The sequence below is a fragment of the Ctenopharyngodon idella genome, chromosome 10 (assembly GCF_019924925.1).
Source record: "Ctenopharyngodon idella isolate HZGC_01 chromosome 10, HZGC01, whole genome shotgun sequence".
Lineage (NCBI taxonomy): Eukaryota > Metazoa > Chordata > Actinopteri > Cypriniformes > Xenocyprididae > Ctenopharyngodon > Ctenopharyngodon idella.
Window position 1 is genome coordinate 2,843,504 of NC_067229.1, and position 18,968 is coordinate 2,862,471.

Below are 18,968 nucleotides of genomic sequence, written 5' to 3' on the forward strand. Positions count from 1 at the left end.
AAGACATCCCTCCGACACGTCCCATCATGGTTGAAAAATAGTTCCAAAATGAAATTTGAACGGACGTCTTTGACGTTATCTCATTAATTATTATATATTGAACTACACATAGCTAAAAGTCAAAGTAACAATTACACATGCAACCCCATAATTATAGACATGTAAACATATCTAAATGCAATTTTAGGAAATGTTCTTCGTTACATAATTTTACCGATTTATGCCGTCCTACTGTGACTATTTTTGGCCAGGTGCACAATGTTGCCGTCGGACCAATGTTTGCTGGAGTGTTAATTAATCCCAGACCTGTTTCTGTTCTTCCAATTATCTCCCTGTTATTTAAACCCTGAATTCTGTTCAGTTTATCTTCCATTATCATCGTCTATGTTACGTGGTTGTGTTTCTCCCCGTGATTCTCCTGTGTATTGTGTGGATCATTAGATTAAAGACTGTTCTTTGAGTTATTTCCTGAGTCATGCGCTTCACTACAGCCACCGTTGCTAACACTAACAGTTAAAGTTAATCTTCTCTAAGTAAATTAACTATCAATTTATCACATGGTACAGAACGGAAATGACTGAAGCCATAAAAACACATTTTAAACTCACCACCCAGACGCCACAAACACAAACAGAGCAAAAGTAATCTGAGAAACATTTTCTTCATCGGTTCACTGAAAAACCCACGATAGTAACTCTTAAAATGTCTGAAAACACAGATTGATCTGAAACACGACTGAACTGTGATATTTATCTGGTTAAGTGTAAATCCGCCCCCAACCTCAGTTAGTTTCCGCTCACACATCTGTCTCCTTTAACATCATGAAAATCAGCAAGCTTTTGCTGATCTTACATTTTCAAATGAATTTTGCCCCTGAATGAATACTAATAACGGAAGAGTGAAATATTGGATTAGATATCTCACAGCAAAAACTCCAGCATTAAATTAACTCTCCTGGGAGTATATATGAGACCACACTCAAGACAACAACTTTTAAGAAATCCTTTAGATTATAATGAAAAAGCTGATCTTCTGCTGTAGAATCACAGTGCTGCTGTAATCAACAATGTAAATCTAACTCAGAGATTGGGCTCTAAATGAGTTTGGTGATTCAAGTCAAATAATGATTATGTACAAACATAACCAACACCACCTGACCATCTTTTCTCTTTGCTTGTCTTACAACAGCCCAAACAAAATCTAATATTAAAAATTTAAGAGTCAAGAGCTCAACTAAAGCAAACACTGATCTCCATGATGAATCTGCTTGTTAACATCAGGTGTCTTCAATAATGGTCAATCATCACTCAATTAATAACTTAAAGGGTTAGTTCACCCAAAAATGAAAATTCTGTCATTTATTACTCACCCTCGTGCCGTTTTACACCCGTAAGACCTTCGTTGATCTTCGGAACACAAATTAAGATAATTTTGTTTAAATCCGATGGCTCCGTGAGGCCTAAATAGGGAGCAATGACATTTCCTCTCTCAAGATCCATAAAGGTACTAAAAACATATTTAAATCAGTTCATGTGAGTACAGTGGTTCAATATTAATATTATAAAGCGACGAGAATATTTTTGGTGCGCCAAAAAAACCAAAATAACGACTTATTTAGTGATGGCCGATTTCAAAACACTGCTTCAGGAAGCTTCAGAGCGTAATGAATCAGCGTGTCGAATCATGATTCGGATCGTGTGTCAAACCGCCAAACTGCTGAAATCATGTGACTTTGGCGCTCCGAACTGCGGATTCAACACGCTGATTCATTACGCTCCGAAGCTTCCTGAAGCAGTGTTTTGAAATCGGCCATCACTAAATAAGTTTTTTTTTTGTTTTTTTTTAGCGCACCAAAAATATTCTCGTCTCTTTATAATATTAATATTGAACCACTGTACTCATATGAACTGATTTAACACTTTAACACTCTTGAGTGTGGTTAAAGGGTTAGTTCACCCAAAAATGAAAATGATCCCATGATTTACTCACCCTCAAGCCGTCCTTGGTGTATATGACATTCTTCTCTCAGACGAATACAATCGGAGTTATATTAAATAATGTCCAGGCTAATCCATGCTTTATAATGGGAGTGGATGGTGCCCCACATTTTAAAGAGTTTTAAATATGGATATTTTTCTTATACAAAGGCATTGCTTCACTTCAGAAGGCCTTTATTAACCCCCTGGAGCCGTGTGGGCTTCTTTTATAATGGATGGGTGCAATTATTTGGACTTCAAATTTTGGGGCACCATCCACTCCCATTATAAAGCAAGGATTACCCTGGACATTATTTAACATAACTCCGAATGTATTCGTCTGAGAGAAGAATGTCATATACATCTAGGATGGCTTGAGGGTGAGTAAATCATGGGGTAATTTTAATTTTTTTGGTGAACTATCCCTTTAATTTAACACTGGAGTTTTTGCTGTGCTGTATCTACTGGTGTGTTATTTAGTGCTGTGAGCTGTCAATCATATGTGACCTCTGACCTATGGCTCTTATTTGACTGTTGATGGGTTTTATTTCTGTGTACTTTATATTTATTTCTGTGGACTTTATTTCAGTTTTGTGTGGAGTGGAAGATTGTGAGTTTTTTTATTAGCAGGAGAGAAAATGAAGAAACGCTTCAGCCACAAACCGCTGACACACACAGTGACGACAAACATCCAGCGGAAGCTGTTTATCCACTGACAGATCAGAACAGGCACACAGATGTTTATACAGATAAAACAAAGAGAAAAAAAAACATTGCAGGGTCCATTTGACTCAAAAGCCAGTAAATCACATTTATAATGTTTGCCTTTGTTGTTACAACAAAATTCAATATAACATGTAATCGTTAATTTAGAGATATATCATTTGGTTACCGGAAAGTTTTGGTCTTGGGAAAATTTGATGTGAAATGCTTGAGTTCATAAGCATTTTGATTGCAGACTTTGGTATTTTGGCGAATCTGAGAAAAATAACCCCTTTAAAACTCTAGTTGAGTTTACCTTCGTCATTTCATCTGAAGAAACGGAGAAGTGTAGATTTGCTACCAAAGTGTAGAAGTGATAGCAATCTTTCTTTTGAAAACCACATTTCTGGCGTTTGTAAAACCACTTTTTTCCATCTCAAAAATGTCTCTAAATTAATAAAGACCTCGTCGACTAGACAGCCATCGGCACAGATCCTCAGCAAAGACCACGAGAACCAGACAAGTCCATTGCACAGACCCTATGACCAGCTTCATCTCCTCCCTTCGGCCGGCATGATGTATCCAGATCTTCAAGCAGAAGGGGCTGGATGAAATATCATAATCACATCATGTTCGTTCATCTGGCCAGAGGAGAACTGGCCCCCCGACTAAACCTGGTTTCTCCCAAGGGTTTTTTTCTTTTCTGTTTCTGTCAGAAAAAATAGCTGAATAGAACTGACTTCTGCTGAACAATAGCACTATTGTATTTTTAGAGCTGCTTTACAACAGAATTGAATTATGTTTGCATTACTGAATCATTATTTTCTTAATTAAAAGCTGCTTTGAAACAATTTTGTATACAGTGCTATAAGAATAAAGGTGACATGACTTGACTTGAAGTGTAGAAGCCTAGATCAATGCTTTCAAATAATGGTAAATTCTGCCATTTCTGCCAAATCGACGGGGCATGGAATGAGGTTATGGGACTTAGTTCGGCACTAGTCCACCTCATTTTATGGTATACTCGCCAGGTAAGTATGGAGCCATTTTTGGGAGTAGGAGCCTTTACGTAAGTTCCCCTACCCTAAAGACTTAAAGTCCATAGACGTATACTATCAAGCTTGCTTTGGGGCAAAGCTTTCTGGTATGGATTCGCCCTCGGCCTGGCCCAGGTTAGGCCAGGACATATTGCAGCCATTTCTGGTTACTCAGAAGCAGAGACTTTCCTCTGAGCAACTATCTGTGATACATAAGGGTTACACGCAGATGCTTTGTACCCTTTCTCTGTGGAAGACCCTGGTACCACTTATGGTCCCACGCTTAGGGTGTGCTGCGTCTAAAGACTACCTCGACAGACACCACGTCACGGGTTGGGGTGCTGTTTTAAATAGCCGTCTAGTTCAAGGCTGCAGAGAAGGTCATCATCTCACTGATCTGAGCTCAATCATGTGTTGGTCCGGCTGAAAACTTGGGGATAGTCTTCTGGACTCCAGATATGAGACTGATTTCAAATGTGGCTCTAGAGCAGGGGCTTCACTTTCTGGCAACCCTCTGCGAGTCATAGGCACAGATGCTATCATGACGGATGCTGGTCTTGGATGGCCGCCCAGCTCACAGTCTCTGTGTAGGCCCTTATCCAATGTGGCATATAGTTGCCTGGGGATGAAGGCTGTATTTCTAGGATGGAAATACTTCTCCTACATTTAAAGGGCTAACATGTGTCCATCCAGACTGGAATAATATGTATAAATGTAGCAAAACGGAAACAACTGAAGCCATAACCATAAACCATAAGCCATAAACTCACCAACATAGACACCACAAACAAAACTAAAATGATGTGAGAAACATTTTCTTCATTGGTTCACTAGAGAAAAAAAAAAAGAAAAAAAACAGGATAGCAGCCCATAAAATGTCTGAAAACACTGAACTGTGATATTTATCTGGTTGAATCCTCACTAAACAGGAATCAACCTACATCACAGTTTTTTTTTTTTTTTTTCTTATCAGAGGAAGTCATAAAAATGAAAAAGCTTCTGCTGCATGAGTGGATTAGAGATCCAGATCTAACGGTGTGTTTAGTGATGATTTGTCAGTCATATTTGACCTCTGAAACAACAACAACAACAACAAAAACAACAAAATAATTTCTTCGAAGCTCTAGTTGAAACACATGTGAGTTTACCTCTGACTTTTCTTCTGGAGAAACTGAGAAGTGCAGAGGCCTGGATCAATGTTTCCTGCTATTATAACTCTTTACTACATATATAACAGTAGCAAGGGTTATACTAAAAAGAATATACTGAAAAGAATCAACAACATTTTAAATCTCAAGACAATTTAATTTTTAATTTTAAGGCCACACCCTTCTCCCCATCAATGAAGCCTTCCCATGCAGGAGATTGAATGTTTCTTATGATGAGAGATAACTGAGCATATGTGTGTGTGTGAGGAAATATTCTACATTGTGTTAAATTTTTTGTAATATTTTCATATTTTTGGCTTTAATATTTGTATTTTGTGGTAACAGTTTTATAAAACCAATAAGGTACTTGAGGCGTGTGGTATTGTGAATACGGTCGTGTCTAACAACACCCTTCAGGCGTGACTCGTTCACAATACAGCACAGCTCGATTACCTTATTAACAGCACAATGTTTTATTTTCCTCCAGGGGGCGCTCAACATAATAAATGTACTAGTAATACAACATGGAGAGACTCTTGAACATTATTGATAAAGGTAATGACTAAGACAGCAGTACCAAAGTGAGAATATCAAGACTTTCAGATCAGATGCCTGATGTCGGGTTTCCTACTCTGAGGTCTGTCTGTCGAGAAGTTCAGCATCCAGTCACAGAGGGAAGGTGTCAGTTCAAGGGTGAGGATCTTTTGGGAGAGCCTCTGTGGTATGACTTTTTAAATTGCCGAATGTGGTTTGCACACCAGACAAAACGGATATCTTTTAACAAGATCCGACGTTTGATATTTCTGATGTGGGGATTCCATCTGATCTAACAGTGTAAAGAACATGAAAGCATGGATCCCTCCTGCCTTGTATCAACGGTTCAGGCTGCTGCTGGTGGTGTAATGATGTGGAGGATATTTTCTTAGCACTGTTTAAATGCTCAAATCATCTCAAACTGGTTTCTTGAACATGACAGTGAGTTCACTATACTCAAATGGCCTCTACAGCCATTGGGGGATCATTGATTCAACTGACTCGTTCAAAAAAGCTGATTCATTCAGTAAAGAAACACCGCCATTTGTTGCTCAGGGACGTTTTCAGGGATTTGTTTTGAACTATATTCATTGGCAAAATTGTGCAAAAACAGGCAATGGTGTCTAAAATGTAAACGTGTATAAAATTAATATAACATTTGTTATCATGCTGATATCTGGAGAAAAACGGCACTCTTCATGTGATATTTATTAACTATATTAAAGTCACATAGTGAAAGCGTGCACTGTAAATGCGCACCGACACTAGTCTAATCTACAAGACAACATCACGTAGAGGGATGTCAGATCGATTGTGCATCGTTAAAACAACAATTATGATAAAATCGCAGACTAAATATATCGCACACCCATAGCCTCTTCACAGTAATTATTAATAACATTTGAAATTCAGGTCTGTAGACATTTCTATTTAGATTCTTGGGGGCAGTGAAACAGCTAGGCTACTCTGGTGGCACCAATCAGTCTAGTCTTTTTGGTGGCATTTTATTTTCTTTCACTTCATTAACTTGTGAATTTACATTATGCATGTAAATTAATAATAATAATACTGCAAAATCATACCCCACCCCTTGGGGGCGCCCCTGAATGGCAGTGACATCAGTCGCAACATTCTATAGTCTGCCTTCTCATAAAAAATGCATTTTTATCAAGCTAAAATCTACATATAGTTCCCAACGAAAGTATTATTTAGTGTAAAACATGCTGAAGATTAATTAAATGATTAGCTATTTCCCTACAAAAGCTGTTTAATCAGCATAGTGAAGCCTCTCATCCATTGACATCCATTCAAAAAACAGCTTCTGGTCTCATATTCCCTGCGTACGGCCGGGGGCAGAGCGTTAGCATTAGCCGTTATGCTTTTTTTTTTGGCTAAAGGTTGCAGGCTTGCCTTCCAGTGGCTTTGGTTGAACACCCTGTTCTGATGACGCAAGAGTTGCAACTATGGCAGCTGAGAAGGCCATTCTTTGTTTTCTTTTTAAAGAATTTTCAGAGCCTGACGAAATCGTTATGAATACGTGTTTAATACTGAACAATACAGTCGATGTTACAGTCACTGCTCTTACCGTCCAGAATAAAAGAGAACATCCCAATCTAGTGAAGGGATTTGTGGAAACTGTGGTTCCTAATTGTTGTGATCCAACATTTGCCTCACATTTCAGGATGAAAAGACAAACATTTCAGGTGAAGGATAATCCACCTCTTACCTCCGAGACTGTGTTATGGTCTATGATTATTTTTTATTGTGAGTATTAGGCTTATCATTATTGCTGATCACTGTTGTTGTGCTATGATACTGTAATATTTACCATTATAAAATCAGAGGAGTATAGAACAGTTTATGAAAGTGTCACTCCAAAATACAATAGCAAAATATATAAATATGTATAGTATTTTTATGTTACAGTAGTCACTTTTCTTGAAACCATGATACCATTCAAACATTTGTGGTAAGATTAAAAAAAGAGAGAAATTAATATTTTTATTCATCAAGGATGCATTAAATTTATTAAAAAGTAACTACTTTTAATGAGTTACTACCAAAACTAAAAAATAAATAATAAATAAATAAAAAATAGTAACAATTAAATACATTGAACATCAGCATGATAATATAAACATTACAACAGTAAATCATACATTTTATTTATTTTTTAAATGACTCCCAGACACTGAGGGGAAAAAAAAAACGGATATGAACTTCATAATAAAAAAAAACGTGTGATCTCAAGAGGCTCTTCTTATAAATAACTGACTTCTCATAACTGCTGATCTGAAAGCACACACTTTTTCTGTCACACATTTTATACTTTATTAAACACCTGCAAAGGCCTTTAAATGGTCTCTCAGTCTAGTTCTGTAGGCTACACAATCATGGGGAAGACTGCTGACTTGACAGTTGTCCAAAAGACGACCATTGACACCTTGCACAAGGAGGGCAAGACACAAAAGGTCATTGCAAAAGAGGCTGGCTGTTCACAGAGCTCTGTGTCCAAGCACATTAATAGAGAGGCAAAGGGGAGGAAAAGATGTGGTAGAAAAAAGTGTACAAGCAATAGGGATAACCGCACCCTGGAAAGGAATGTGAAACAAAACCCATTCAAAAATGTGGGGGAGATTCACAAAGAGTGGACTGCAGCTGGAGTCAGTGCTTCAAGAACCACTACGCACAGACGTATGCAAGACATGAGTTTCAGCTGTCGCATTCCTTGTGTCAAGCCACTCTTGAACAACAGACAGCGTCAGAAGCGTCTCACCTGGGCTAAAGACAAAAAGGACTGCTGAGTGGTCCAAAGTTATGTTCTCCGATGAAAGTAAATTTTGCATTTCCTTTGGAAATCAGGGTCCCAGAGTCTGGAGGAAGAGAGAAGAGGCATACAATCCACATTGTTTGAGGTCCAGTGTAAAGTTTCCACAGTCAGTGATGGTTTGGGGTGCCATGTCATCTGCTGGTGTTGGTCCACTGTGTTTTCTGAGGTCCAAGGTCACCGCACCCATATACCAGGAAGTTTTAGAGCACTTCATGCTTCCTGCTGCTGACCAACTTTATGGAGATGCAGATTTCATTTTCCAACAGGACTTGGCACCCGCACACAGTGCCAAAGCTAATGGGAGATGGCACATGGGAGGCGGCCTCAACCAACACACTGGGACCTGCTGGCGAAGTGAGAGGGGGCTGAGAGTGGCGAGGTGGGGCCTCGCGCACTGCCAGCCGCGCCCTCTTGGGACCTGGAGGGTCAGAAAACAGTTCTACTCCGTGGGCACCGCTGGTCTCCGGAGAGCCAGCAGCGGAACAAACCAAAATTCTCCACCCGGCCCTCCTCCGGGGAGGGAGCGATGCGGGCATCGTCTCCCGAAGAACTGTTTACCTCAGCTCCAGGTCACCAGTTTCTCCAGGACCGCTTCTCGCTAGCCAAGTGGCTTGGCTGCGGGCTGAGCGGGCTGGATTTTAGGCCAGCTTGTGAGATGAGAGCATCGAGAAAGCGTACTTAGACGATGACACACCTCTGCAAGGCTAGCCAGGGGTGTTTTCGGACCACCATGGTAGACATTGTCTGGCCAGGGGCCTGCGCTATGACTTGCATCATGCGTAGCTCAACCCCGACTCAGAACTACCCATATGCAATGAGTGCTTTGGCCTTCCACAGACTTGCCGGGGGCCAAGACCCATGCAGGGCAGAGGTGGTGTGCCCGTAGCACTGCCACCCCACCACAGAGGGTAGTGAGAGAGAAAAAACTTAATGCAGATATGACCCTTTTGGTGTTCCATATTTGGCACCAAGAAAGGCTTCTAAACTGCCAAGTTTTTCATGCACGTCCAGGCTAAGACAGGGGGCGCTAATCCTCATGTATATAACAGTAGCAGGGCTTAGAAAAAAAAAAAAAAAAACACATTTTAGTGCACCAACATCTCCAACGAGAGAAAAATTCCTGTGAAGCGCAGAGCGCCTCCTGCTGGATGAACCATCGAGAGGAGAAACAATCACAGACTGTGATGACGTACTTCCACAGTTACTACTTTCTCCTGAGAACACTAGAGTTGGAAAGTCCAGGGGTCAGAAAGTAAACGTCCTGCCATATTTTTATTCCACCCACTGAAGCAGCGTTAAAGTTAATGAGATATTAATTGAGTGATGATTGACCATTATTGAAGATACCTGGTTAACAAGCAGAATCACCAAAGGGGAAAAATCACAACTTTAAGTCACCATCATGGAGATCAGTGTTTGCTTTAGTTGAGCTCTTGACCCTTGACTTTTTAATATTAGATTTTGTTTGAGCTGTTGTAACTGAGTTATAACAGCCAGACAAACAAAGAGAAAAGATGATCGGGTGGTGTTGGTTATGTTTTTCACATTAATTGATCTGAATCACTGAACTCATTTAGAGCCCAATTTCTGAGTTAGATTCACATTATTGATTACAGCAGAAGACCCAGTATTTTCTTAATAGTTGTTCTGATAAAAAAAAAAAAAAAATCTTTCTTTTAGACACACACAGACATCAAGAATCAGCCTGTGAATCTCAACAACGGTGACAAGCAACATATTCTGATCAACTCTGAACATTAGAAAACAAGCTACTAAAAAGTCACAGAAAAACAGAAAAAAATAAAATAGTGAGAATAAAGGAAATTACTAAGACAATTCAGCTCATAATTTATTCATGCAGCAATGCATGATGGGAGCCATGGATGAATTTTGATTGGTGGCACCCAGAATGCACTGCAACATGCTTTATTATTCTCACCATTGTTGAGATTCACAGGCTGATTCTTGATGTCTGTGTCTCTAAATGAAAGTTTCTCTAAATGAACTTTTAAGAAATCCTTTTTTATTAGATCAATAAATGTGTTATGTAGTAAGTTATGTTGAAAAGCTGATCTTCTGCTGTAGAATCACAGTGCTGCTGTAATCAATAATGTAAATCTAACTCAGAGATTGGGCTCTAAATGAGTTCAGCGATTCTAGTCAAATAGTGATTATGAAAAAACATAACCAACGCCACCTGATCATCTTTTCTCTTTGCTTGTCTGGCTGTTATAACTCAGCTACAACAGCCAAGCAGAATCTAATATTGAAAAGTCAAGGGTCAAGAGCCCAACTAAAGCAAACACTGATCTCAATGCTGGTGACTTAAAATTGTGATTTTTTTTTTTTTTTTCTCCATTGGTGATTCTGCTTGTTATCATCAGGTGTCTTCAATAATGATCAATCATCACTCAATTAATATCTCATTTACTTTAACACTGCTTCAGTGGGTGGAATAAAAATATGGCACGACTTTTACTTTCTGACCCCTGGAATGTCCAGCTCTGGAGAACACTGAAGCCTGATTCGTTTAACAGCATTGCCTTGCAGTGGCCAATGGCTCTCAAGTGCATGATGACACGGAGGCATGGAGCATCTTTTGCCTGAACAAAAAAAAATAATAAAACCTGAGCATAGGTAACAAAGCATGAACATGTCTCATTCCCCTCTCAGGGAGCGAGGTTACATTAGTAACCAGAGACATTGCCTTTCAAAAGGGTCTCTCAATCCTGCATACAGCTTTAGCTGATGCTATAGGGAATGTATAACTTCATGCTATGTTATTGTGAGGGGAGCTGAGCATAAGCATCTCCTTCAATACAGTCAAGCCTTTGGTGTGACGCTGCAGCACACAAAAAGCTAAACAGAGAGTCTGAACCAGGTGTGTCCAGTCCTGCTCCTGGAGGGCCACTGACCTGCAGAGTTTAGCGCCAGTGCTAATTAAACACACCTGAACCTAATCAAGTCTATTCAAGGTCTTACTAGGCATACTTAAAACTTTCAGCAGGTCCCCTGCAGGCAAACAAAGCTTGAAGCTCACCCTCGATCACTGAAAGCCATTGAGCGAAACAGGATTCAGTATTCTCAAGTGAAAGGTGTTTCCCCATAGCGTCAGATAAAGCTATACGCAACGTCGAGAGATCCTCTGAAAAGGAAACAAACTCATTGCATTAATGTACATTATTCGGTACATTAAAGGTGCCCTAGATTGTAAAATTGTATTTACTTTGGCATAGTTGAATAATTAAAGTTCTGTACATGGTAATGACATACAGTGAGTCTCAAACACCATTGTTTCCTCCTTCTTATGTAAATCTCATTCATGCAAAAGACCACTGAAAAACAGGCGAATCTCAACATAACACCAACCGTGACGCAACAGTCAGGATCATTAATATGTACGCCCCCAACTTTTGCATATGCCAGCCCATGTTGTAATAAAACCTGGAGAGACTCTTGAACCTCAGAGTGAGAAAACTTTATTGATAAAGGCGTGCAAATACATGGCAAATGGACAGCAGATGCAGTAAAGTGAGATCTGTGTGTTTTATCTGAGTGAAATATAAACAATAAAGCCTTTCAAACTTTAAAATTAGAGACATCTGATCTGAACCTCATTAACCAGCGCTGACTAAATGATAGCAACACTCAAAAAACAAACAAGATCTTTTACATGTGTTTTAAAGCTCCCAATCAAATATGAAAGATTCTATTTTTCTCAAATCATCTTCTACGGTGGTTATGAGACACCGATTAATGAATCAGCAGTCCCTTCTGCTCGGTTCAGATTGACTCCATGCAGCTCTGATAAACTGACAGAACCTGCGTGCTGCTTTACATTTCAGTCATTTCTGAAAAAGAGTAGCATATGAAGACATTAATAATAAATGAATAAATCTCACATTTATACAGTATATACAAATTCAGTTTGTGATTATTGATATCATTGATGAGGTACCTGATGTGTAAATATGTGCTTGATCTTGTTCAGCTCTTCTGGATCTGATGTCATAAACCAGAAGAATGATAGTAGCCACGCCCACCAGAGCAGAGAGGACCAATCGCATCACAGCTTCAGTAGGACCACAACAGTCTGAGGAGTAAAAACATCAAACTGAGATCAGATCAGTCAATAAACACTAATATCAGCGCTGACATCAACTAATATCAGCGCTGCCGTACCTGCACATGTGTGACAGAGTTGAGTGATGTCCAGATGTTGAGTCTGGTTGCTGATGGTATTGTTCAGCACACAGCTGTAGGTGTTTTTATCCTGATATTCCACCTCCAGAGGTAGAGAGAGACTGATGCTGAGATCAGACACACTGATGCTGGACAATAAACTGTTTCCTTTGTACCAGGAGAGAGTCACATGACTCACATTCACCACTGAACACACCAATGAACAATTTGATGAAGATGAAGAACAATCTCTGCTGATGACAGGAACAGGCAGATAAGCTGAAAACAAAACAAAAACAAAACAAAATGCACAGTTTAGCTCCAAGTCTAATCAAACACACCTGAACAACCTAATCAAGGTCTTCGGGTCCTACTAGAATACTACAGGGAGGAGAGAAACAACAAGAACAAACTAGAACTGACTTCCAGCCACAGCCTTAGATGAAATCAACTGAAGATAAAAGAAGACATTAAATCTCTTAAGATCTGATTCAACAACTCCACAAACAGCATTACCAGCTTCACTTGTTACTAACCAGATTGACTTTATTTCTGTCAGACATCTACAGAAGTTCTTGTGAATTAACAGATGTTGATGTTTTAAGGAAAATGTTTAAAATTAAGTTACCATTATGGTGATCAGTGTTTGCTTTTATTGGGCTCTTGGTCCTTGACTTTTATTCATTTATTTCTCTTCCAGCAAAATGTCTGTGTTGATGTCTGTGAGTTTAGATGACACTGCAGTTAATAACATCATGCTCACTATATGGTTTCATAATTTTTCAGTATATCTGATTGTCAGGAGTATCACATGGTCAGTAGCACAATATTCCAATGAATAAAAAACAAACCAGACTTCTGATCAGTCATTAGACTTCAGATGAGATCAGTGAATCAGACCACTTCTGACACAATAAACACGTTTTCTGAACATTCTAATAAAGCAGCCAAAAAACAAATAAAACAATCAAGAGTCAAGAGCCCAACTTCAGGAAACACTGATCACCAATCAATCTTTGTTCCTCTTTCCTTCGGTGTTGTCACTAATGTTCAATCGTCACTTAATTATCTAATAAACTCCAGCACTGTTAAGTGTTACATTTAACTCAGTAGTGTGGACACATATGAACACTGAGCGCTGTTAAAGGGTTCGTTCACCCAAAAATGAAAATTATGTCATTAATTACTCACCCTCATGTTGTTCTACACCTGTAAGACCTTCGTTCATCTTCAGAACACAAATTAAGATATTTTTGATAAAATCTGGCTCAGTGAGGCCTCCATTGCCAGCACTTTCAATGCCCATAAAGCTACTAAAGACGTATTTAAAACAGTTCATGTGAGTACAGTGATTCAACCTTAATGTTATGAAGTGATGAGAATAATTTTGTGCACCAAAAAACAAAATAACAACTTTATTCAACAATATCTAGTGATGGGCGATTTCAAAACACTGCTTCATGAAGCTTTGAAGCTTTACGGATCTTTTGTTTCAAATCAGTGGTTCGGAGCACGTATCAAACTGCCAAAGTCACGTGATTTCAGTAAATGTGGCTTTGTTATGTCATAAGTGTTTCAAAATTTCAATGGTTCACCACTGGGGGGCGTGACTTTGGCAACTGCTTGTCAATATAGAGCAAAATCTCTGAGGAATGTTTCCAGCAGCTTGTTGAATCTCTGCCATGAAGAATTAAGGCAGTTCTGAAGGCAAAAAGGGGTTCAACCTGCTACTAGCAAGTGTACCTGATAAAGTGTCCGGTGAGTGTATTTACAGTGTGTATTATACAGGTAAAGCTCTTATTGTTCAAGAGTCTTATTTTGGACACTAGATGGTGCTTTAGTTAATAGTGGGATGGTATGTTTTATTTTGATGAAATTTAAGTGTCATGGTCTGTTAACCAACTGCAAATGAGAAAAATTAAAGTATTCAATTTGTTGAAAATGTGATTTTTTTATTGAATTTTGAAATAATTGAATTTTCACACTCTTTTTGTTCTGAATATGAGCATATTTACACTTAAGTATAACATAGAAACATTCATTTGTTAGCAGTGTTACTAGTTGGTTTTCCCAAAAACTGAAACAAAATAAATTATTGACAACCATCATCAGTTTAAATACATAAATGCCATAAATATTACAACAGTAAATCATACATATGCATTCTTAAAATGGCTGTCAAACATGGACAAAGACCTTTATGATGATCTTTGACATCAAGAATAGCTTGATAACTTTTGTATATTGAATCTTAACTGCTTTTTTTTCGTCGCAAAATGTAACTATTATCAGCCAGCTTATTATGCAAAGTTGGATTTATATGCATGCCCAACTTTATTTTTTGCTTGTATCGTCACAAAATGCAAACTATATTATCGCCCAGCTCTAATCTGATAAATGTGACTATAAGGCGTAAAGATATAAGAAACATTAACTTCATTATTTTCTGTAAAGCTGCACTGAAACAATGTGTATTGTAAAAAGCGATAAACAATAAATTTGACTTGAACTGATTATATGATATTGTATTTTATCACACACTGAGAGAGTCGTTTATCTGTTAGATTCAGTATCTCACAGTAAAGTCTGTTTTGTTAAAGCTAAAGTCAGAGAGTGAGTCTTCATATGAGCAGGAATAGAAAAAAGCCCTTCAACCACACAGTAATGACTCCGTCAGCAGTGCGTCTGTCAAACATCAACCACAAACAACCAGCAGTAGATGATCATGCTGAACCTTTGTGTCCACCAACAAATCAAACCACTTTTCCGTGCAGATGTAAATCAAGCTAGCTCAAACTGTCTCCAAAGGAAGCAGACCATAGCAAATATTTATTTAGCGTGCACATATATTTATATACTTTTGAAATGAGGAGGCAAAAGGTTTGTTATTTGTTGTTGTTTTGTGGATTTGTTAAAAAAGAATAAAGAGATAGGCTTTATAAAGTCAAACATGAAAAATTCCAGTAGGCCACAAGATATAGATCATTTGGTAAAAGTCCTTGTATTACGAGCGCATTCTTTAAGAGAGGATTTCATTAGTCCATCACTGACTATCAACAATACCAAAACTCAAAACTAAAGAGCTCAGAGGAAACTGCAGAGGTTCCTGTGAAAGCGATCGCACCGCTGGTCTGGTACTTGAAGTGTGATCATTTTCTGTTGGCAATAGGTGCATACTCCACATGATCCTCCTCTTTATCATCCTGTCAGAAACACAATATATAATAATAAATGCATGTCCTTGACATTTGTTTCCTGATGCTTTTTTAATGCTTGCAAAATAATAGTTACTATAAAAATGTATTTCAGTATGAATGGCATATAGACAGAATTGTGTTGGTTTGCCAAAAGCATTGTGAGAATCGCAAAAGCACGAACAGTATGTGAAACTCTGAAGATTTGGACTGTGATGTCATCAACTGACACAGGAAGTACTTCATCAGTGGCTCATTTTGAACACTGAAAATATTAACTAATGTTGATCTGTTACTGTTTAGTTACATGGTAGAATGAGTCTCGTGAGTATTATGGCATATGTTTCTAATCTTGTGGCTTTTATACTGTCACGAATATGGCTCCTTCGGCCCCTCCTCCGGACCACCGGAGGGAGCCATCACCGGAATACTGATCAGTTCTCATTCGGACTACGTTTCCCATGGGCCCTCACTCCTGGGACTGATTGCACACACACCTGCACCGCATCACACTCACACTATATAAGACACACTCACACACACACACATCGCGAAGTCTTGATTTGCCGAGGTGATCATTTCTGAGCGTTTTTCTGTGGACTGTTTATCTGTTACCGATTGGACTGTTTATTCCCTGCGACCCTTTGCTGCCTACCCTGATCTTTGCCTGTTTCCTGGACTGTGATTGTTTGCTGCCTGCCCTGATCCTTGCCTGTACCCTGACTCTGTTTGTCTGCCGCCTGTCCCGACCATTGCCTGTTACTGTTTATGCCTCTGCCTTTGCCCTGTCTACTCTGTAAGTACTTTTAATAAACTAGCTGCAAATGGATCCACATTCTGTCGACCCATCATTACAGAAGACTTCGCCGATCAGCGATCCAGCAGCCCTCATGCAGATTTCGTCAGAACTAACTGCCCAGGCCAACCAGCTAGCGGTGCATCAACATCAGCTTAACCGCTTAACTTCTCTTACCGAAGAGCTGGTGAAAACGCTCCAAGGCCTCCGATTTAGCCCTGCTGAAATCGCCACACCGCCGCCCGTTGTTCCCGCCAATCCAGGCTTCGCGGCCTCCCCTGCGGTCAACCCTCGCCTAGCGCTCCCAGAAAAGTTCGACGGCAGTCCCGCCAGATGTAAGGGGTTCCTTCTCCAATGCTCCCTGTTCATCAACCAACAACCGTCTCTGTATCCCACCGAATCCAGTCGGATATCGTTTGTGTGTTCCCTGCTCACTGGCAAAGCACTGGATTGGGCCACCGCGGTGTGGAGAGATGACAGTCCTGCGTTCCCCACCTTCCAGGACTTCTTGCGAAGCTTTAAAGAGGTCTTCGAACATCCCGAAGGAGGCAAGAGCGTCGGCGATCAGCTATTGTCTCTCAGCCAAGGTAAACAAACAGCAGCTGAGTACGCGCTCAACTTTCGCACTCTCGCCGCTCAGACGAACTGGGTTGAGGACACATTAAAACTGCTTTTCCGAAGGGGTCTATCACTGGAATTACAAGCCGAACTCGCGTGCCGGGATGAGGGAAGCTCGCTCAACGCTTTCATCGAACTGGCCATTCACATTGACAATCTGCTACGCACCCGACGACCCGTTCGGCTATCCGCCTCAGCCGGACCCGCTTTGGAACCCATGCAACTCGGCTACACTCCGCTACTTCCCGAAGAGAGAGAAAGGAGACGACAACTACATCTGTGTCTCTACTGCGGCCAGGCCGGCCATATCAAGATTAACTGCCCCGTACGACCTCAGTCTTCCAATCCCAAAGCGGTGAGTTCTGCACCACACTCCAACTGCTTTAAAATTCCCATTCAGATTACCGTAAATGGCCAACGTCTATCCACTCACGCCTTGCTGGATTCTGGAGCCGCCGGGAACTTCATGTCTGATGCCTTCATCAAAAGTCATAACATCTCACTAACAGACTGTAATTCCCTGTTGACAGTGGAGGCGCTAGATGGGAAGCCCATCGGCGGAGGCAAAGTGATCCATATCACAGACGAACTCGCTTTACAAGTAGGGGCCCTTCACCATGAGCTCATTCGCTTCTACGTTATCCACTCACCCAACAACCCCGTGATCCTTGGTCTGCCGTGGCTCAGAACCCATAACCCACACATTTCCTGGAAGGAGGGCCAGATTGTACAATGGGACGCCAACTGCCATGCAAACTGCTTGAAACAAATCACTCCCCTGCCAGTTCAAGCCGCTGCACTCCACGATTCTGACACCGAGAAATTAAACATACCCGAAGAATACTCCGATCTGGCTGTGGCCTTCAGTAAGAACAAGTCCACCGAACTTCCTCCTCATCGCTCCGGGGACTGTGCCATCGACCTGTTGCCTGGAACCACACCTCCCAAGGGCAGGATCTTTCCCCTGTCACAACCCGAGTCAGCAGCCATGAAAGCCTACATCGAGGAGGAACTAGCCAAAGGATTTATCCGCCCGTCCACATCACCGGCAGCCTCAGGATTCTTCTTCGTCAAGAAAAAGGACGGCGGATTAAGACCTTGTATCGACTACCGTGGACTCAATGACATCACCATCAAGTTCCGGTACCCCTTACCTCTAGTTCCTCCAGCCCTCGAACAACTCAGGCAGGCCACATACTTTACCAAGTTGGACCTTCGCTGTGCGTACAACCTGATTCGCATCCGAGAAGGGGACGAATGGAAGACAGCTTTTTCCACCACCACTGGTCACTACGAGACCCTCGTCATGCCGTTCGGGCTAGCCAACAGTCCCTCTGTCTTCCAGTCCTTTATTAACGACGTCTTCCGTGACATGCTTAATCGCTGGGTCATAGTCTACATAGATGACATCCTCATCTACTCCAACTCTCTCAAGGAACATGTTCAGCACGTACGGGCGGTACTCCAAAGACTGATACAACACAAACTTTATGCAAAAGCAGAGAAATGCGAATTTCACCAAACCTCCACAACCTTTCTGGGTTACATTATCAGCCGTGAGGGCGTGGCCATGGATGACAGTAAGGTGAGGGCGGTACAGGACTGGCCACAACCTCGCACACTGAAGGAGTTACAACGGTTCCTGGGGTTTGCCAACTTCTACAGGCGATTCATACGGAACTTCAGCGGTGTTGCAGCCCCGTTAACGTCCATGACCAAGCGGCAGTCCTCACGTCTCATCTGGTCCTCTGAGGCAATACAGGCTTTCCAAGAGCTAAAGGAGCGTTTCACGTCAGCACCCATTCTCCGTCACCCAGACCCTGAACTTCCCTTCATTGTAGAAGTGGACGCCTCCAGCACGGGCATAGGGGCCGTCCTTTCTCAGCGCCAAGGTAACCCAGAGAAGATGTACCCGTGTGCTTTCTATTCCCGGAAAATGTCGGCGGCTGAA

At 40.8% G+C, this 18,968-nt stretch overlaps 2 protein-coding genes across 3 annotated transcripts in view; both read right to left on the reverse strand.

Moving 5' to 3' along the window:
• Positions 1-681, reverse strand: part of LOC127520852 (hemicentin-1-like) — a 44,141-nt gene extending 43,460 nt beyond the window's left edge. Inside the window, exon 1 of the mRNA XM_051909508.1 lies at positions 609-681. Within this exon, the coding sequence (XP_051765468.1) occupies positions 609-666 (58 nt within the window). The 5' untranslated portion in view covers positions 667-681. The remainder of the gene's footprint in view (positions 1-608) is intronic.
• Positions 682-11,800: 11,119 nt separating this feature from the next.
• Positions 11,801-18,968, reverse strand: part of LOC127520844 (SLAM family member 5-like) — a 62,478-nt gene continuing 55,310 nt past the window's right edge. The window contains exon 10 of one of the 2 annotated variants that reach the window (XM_051909494.1): positions 11,801-12,078. In XM_051909494.1, coding sequence (XP_051765454.1) covers positions 12,062-12,078 — 17 coding nt within the window. In that variant the 3' untranslated portion in view covers positions 11,801-12,061. Of the gene's footprint in view, positions 12,079-14,354; positions 15,613-18,968 lie in introns of those variants that run through there. The other variant, XM_051909490.1, reaches the window with a different exon arrangement.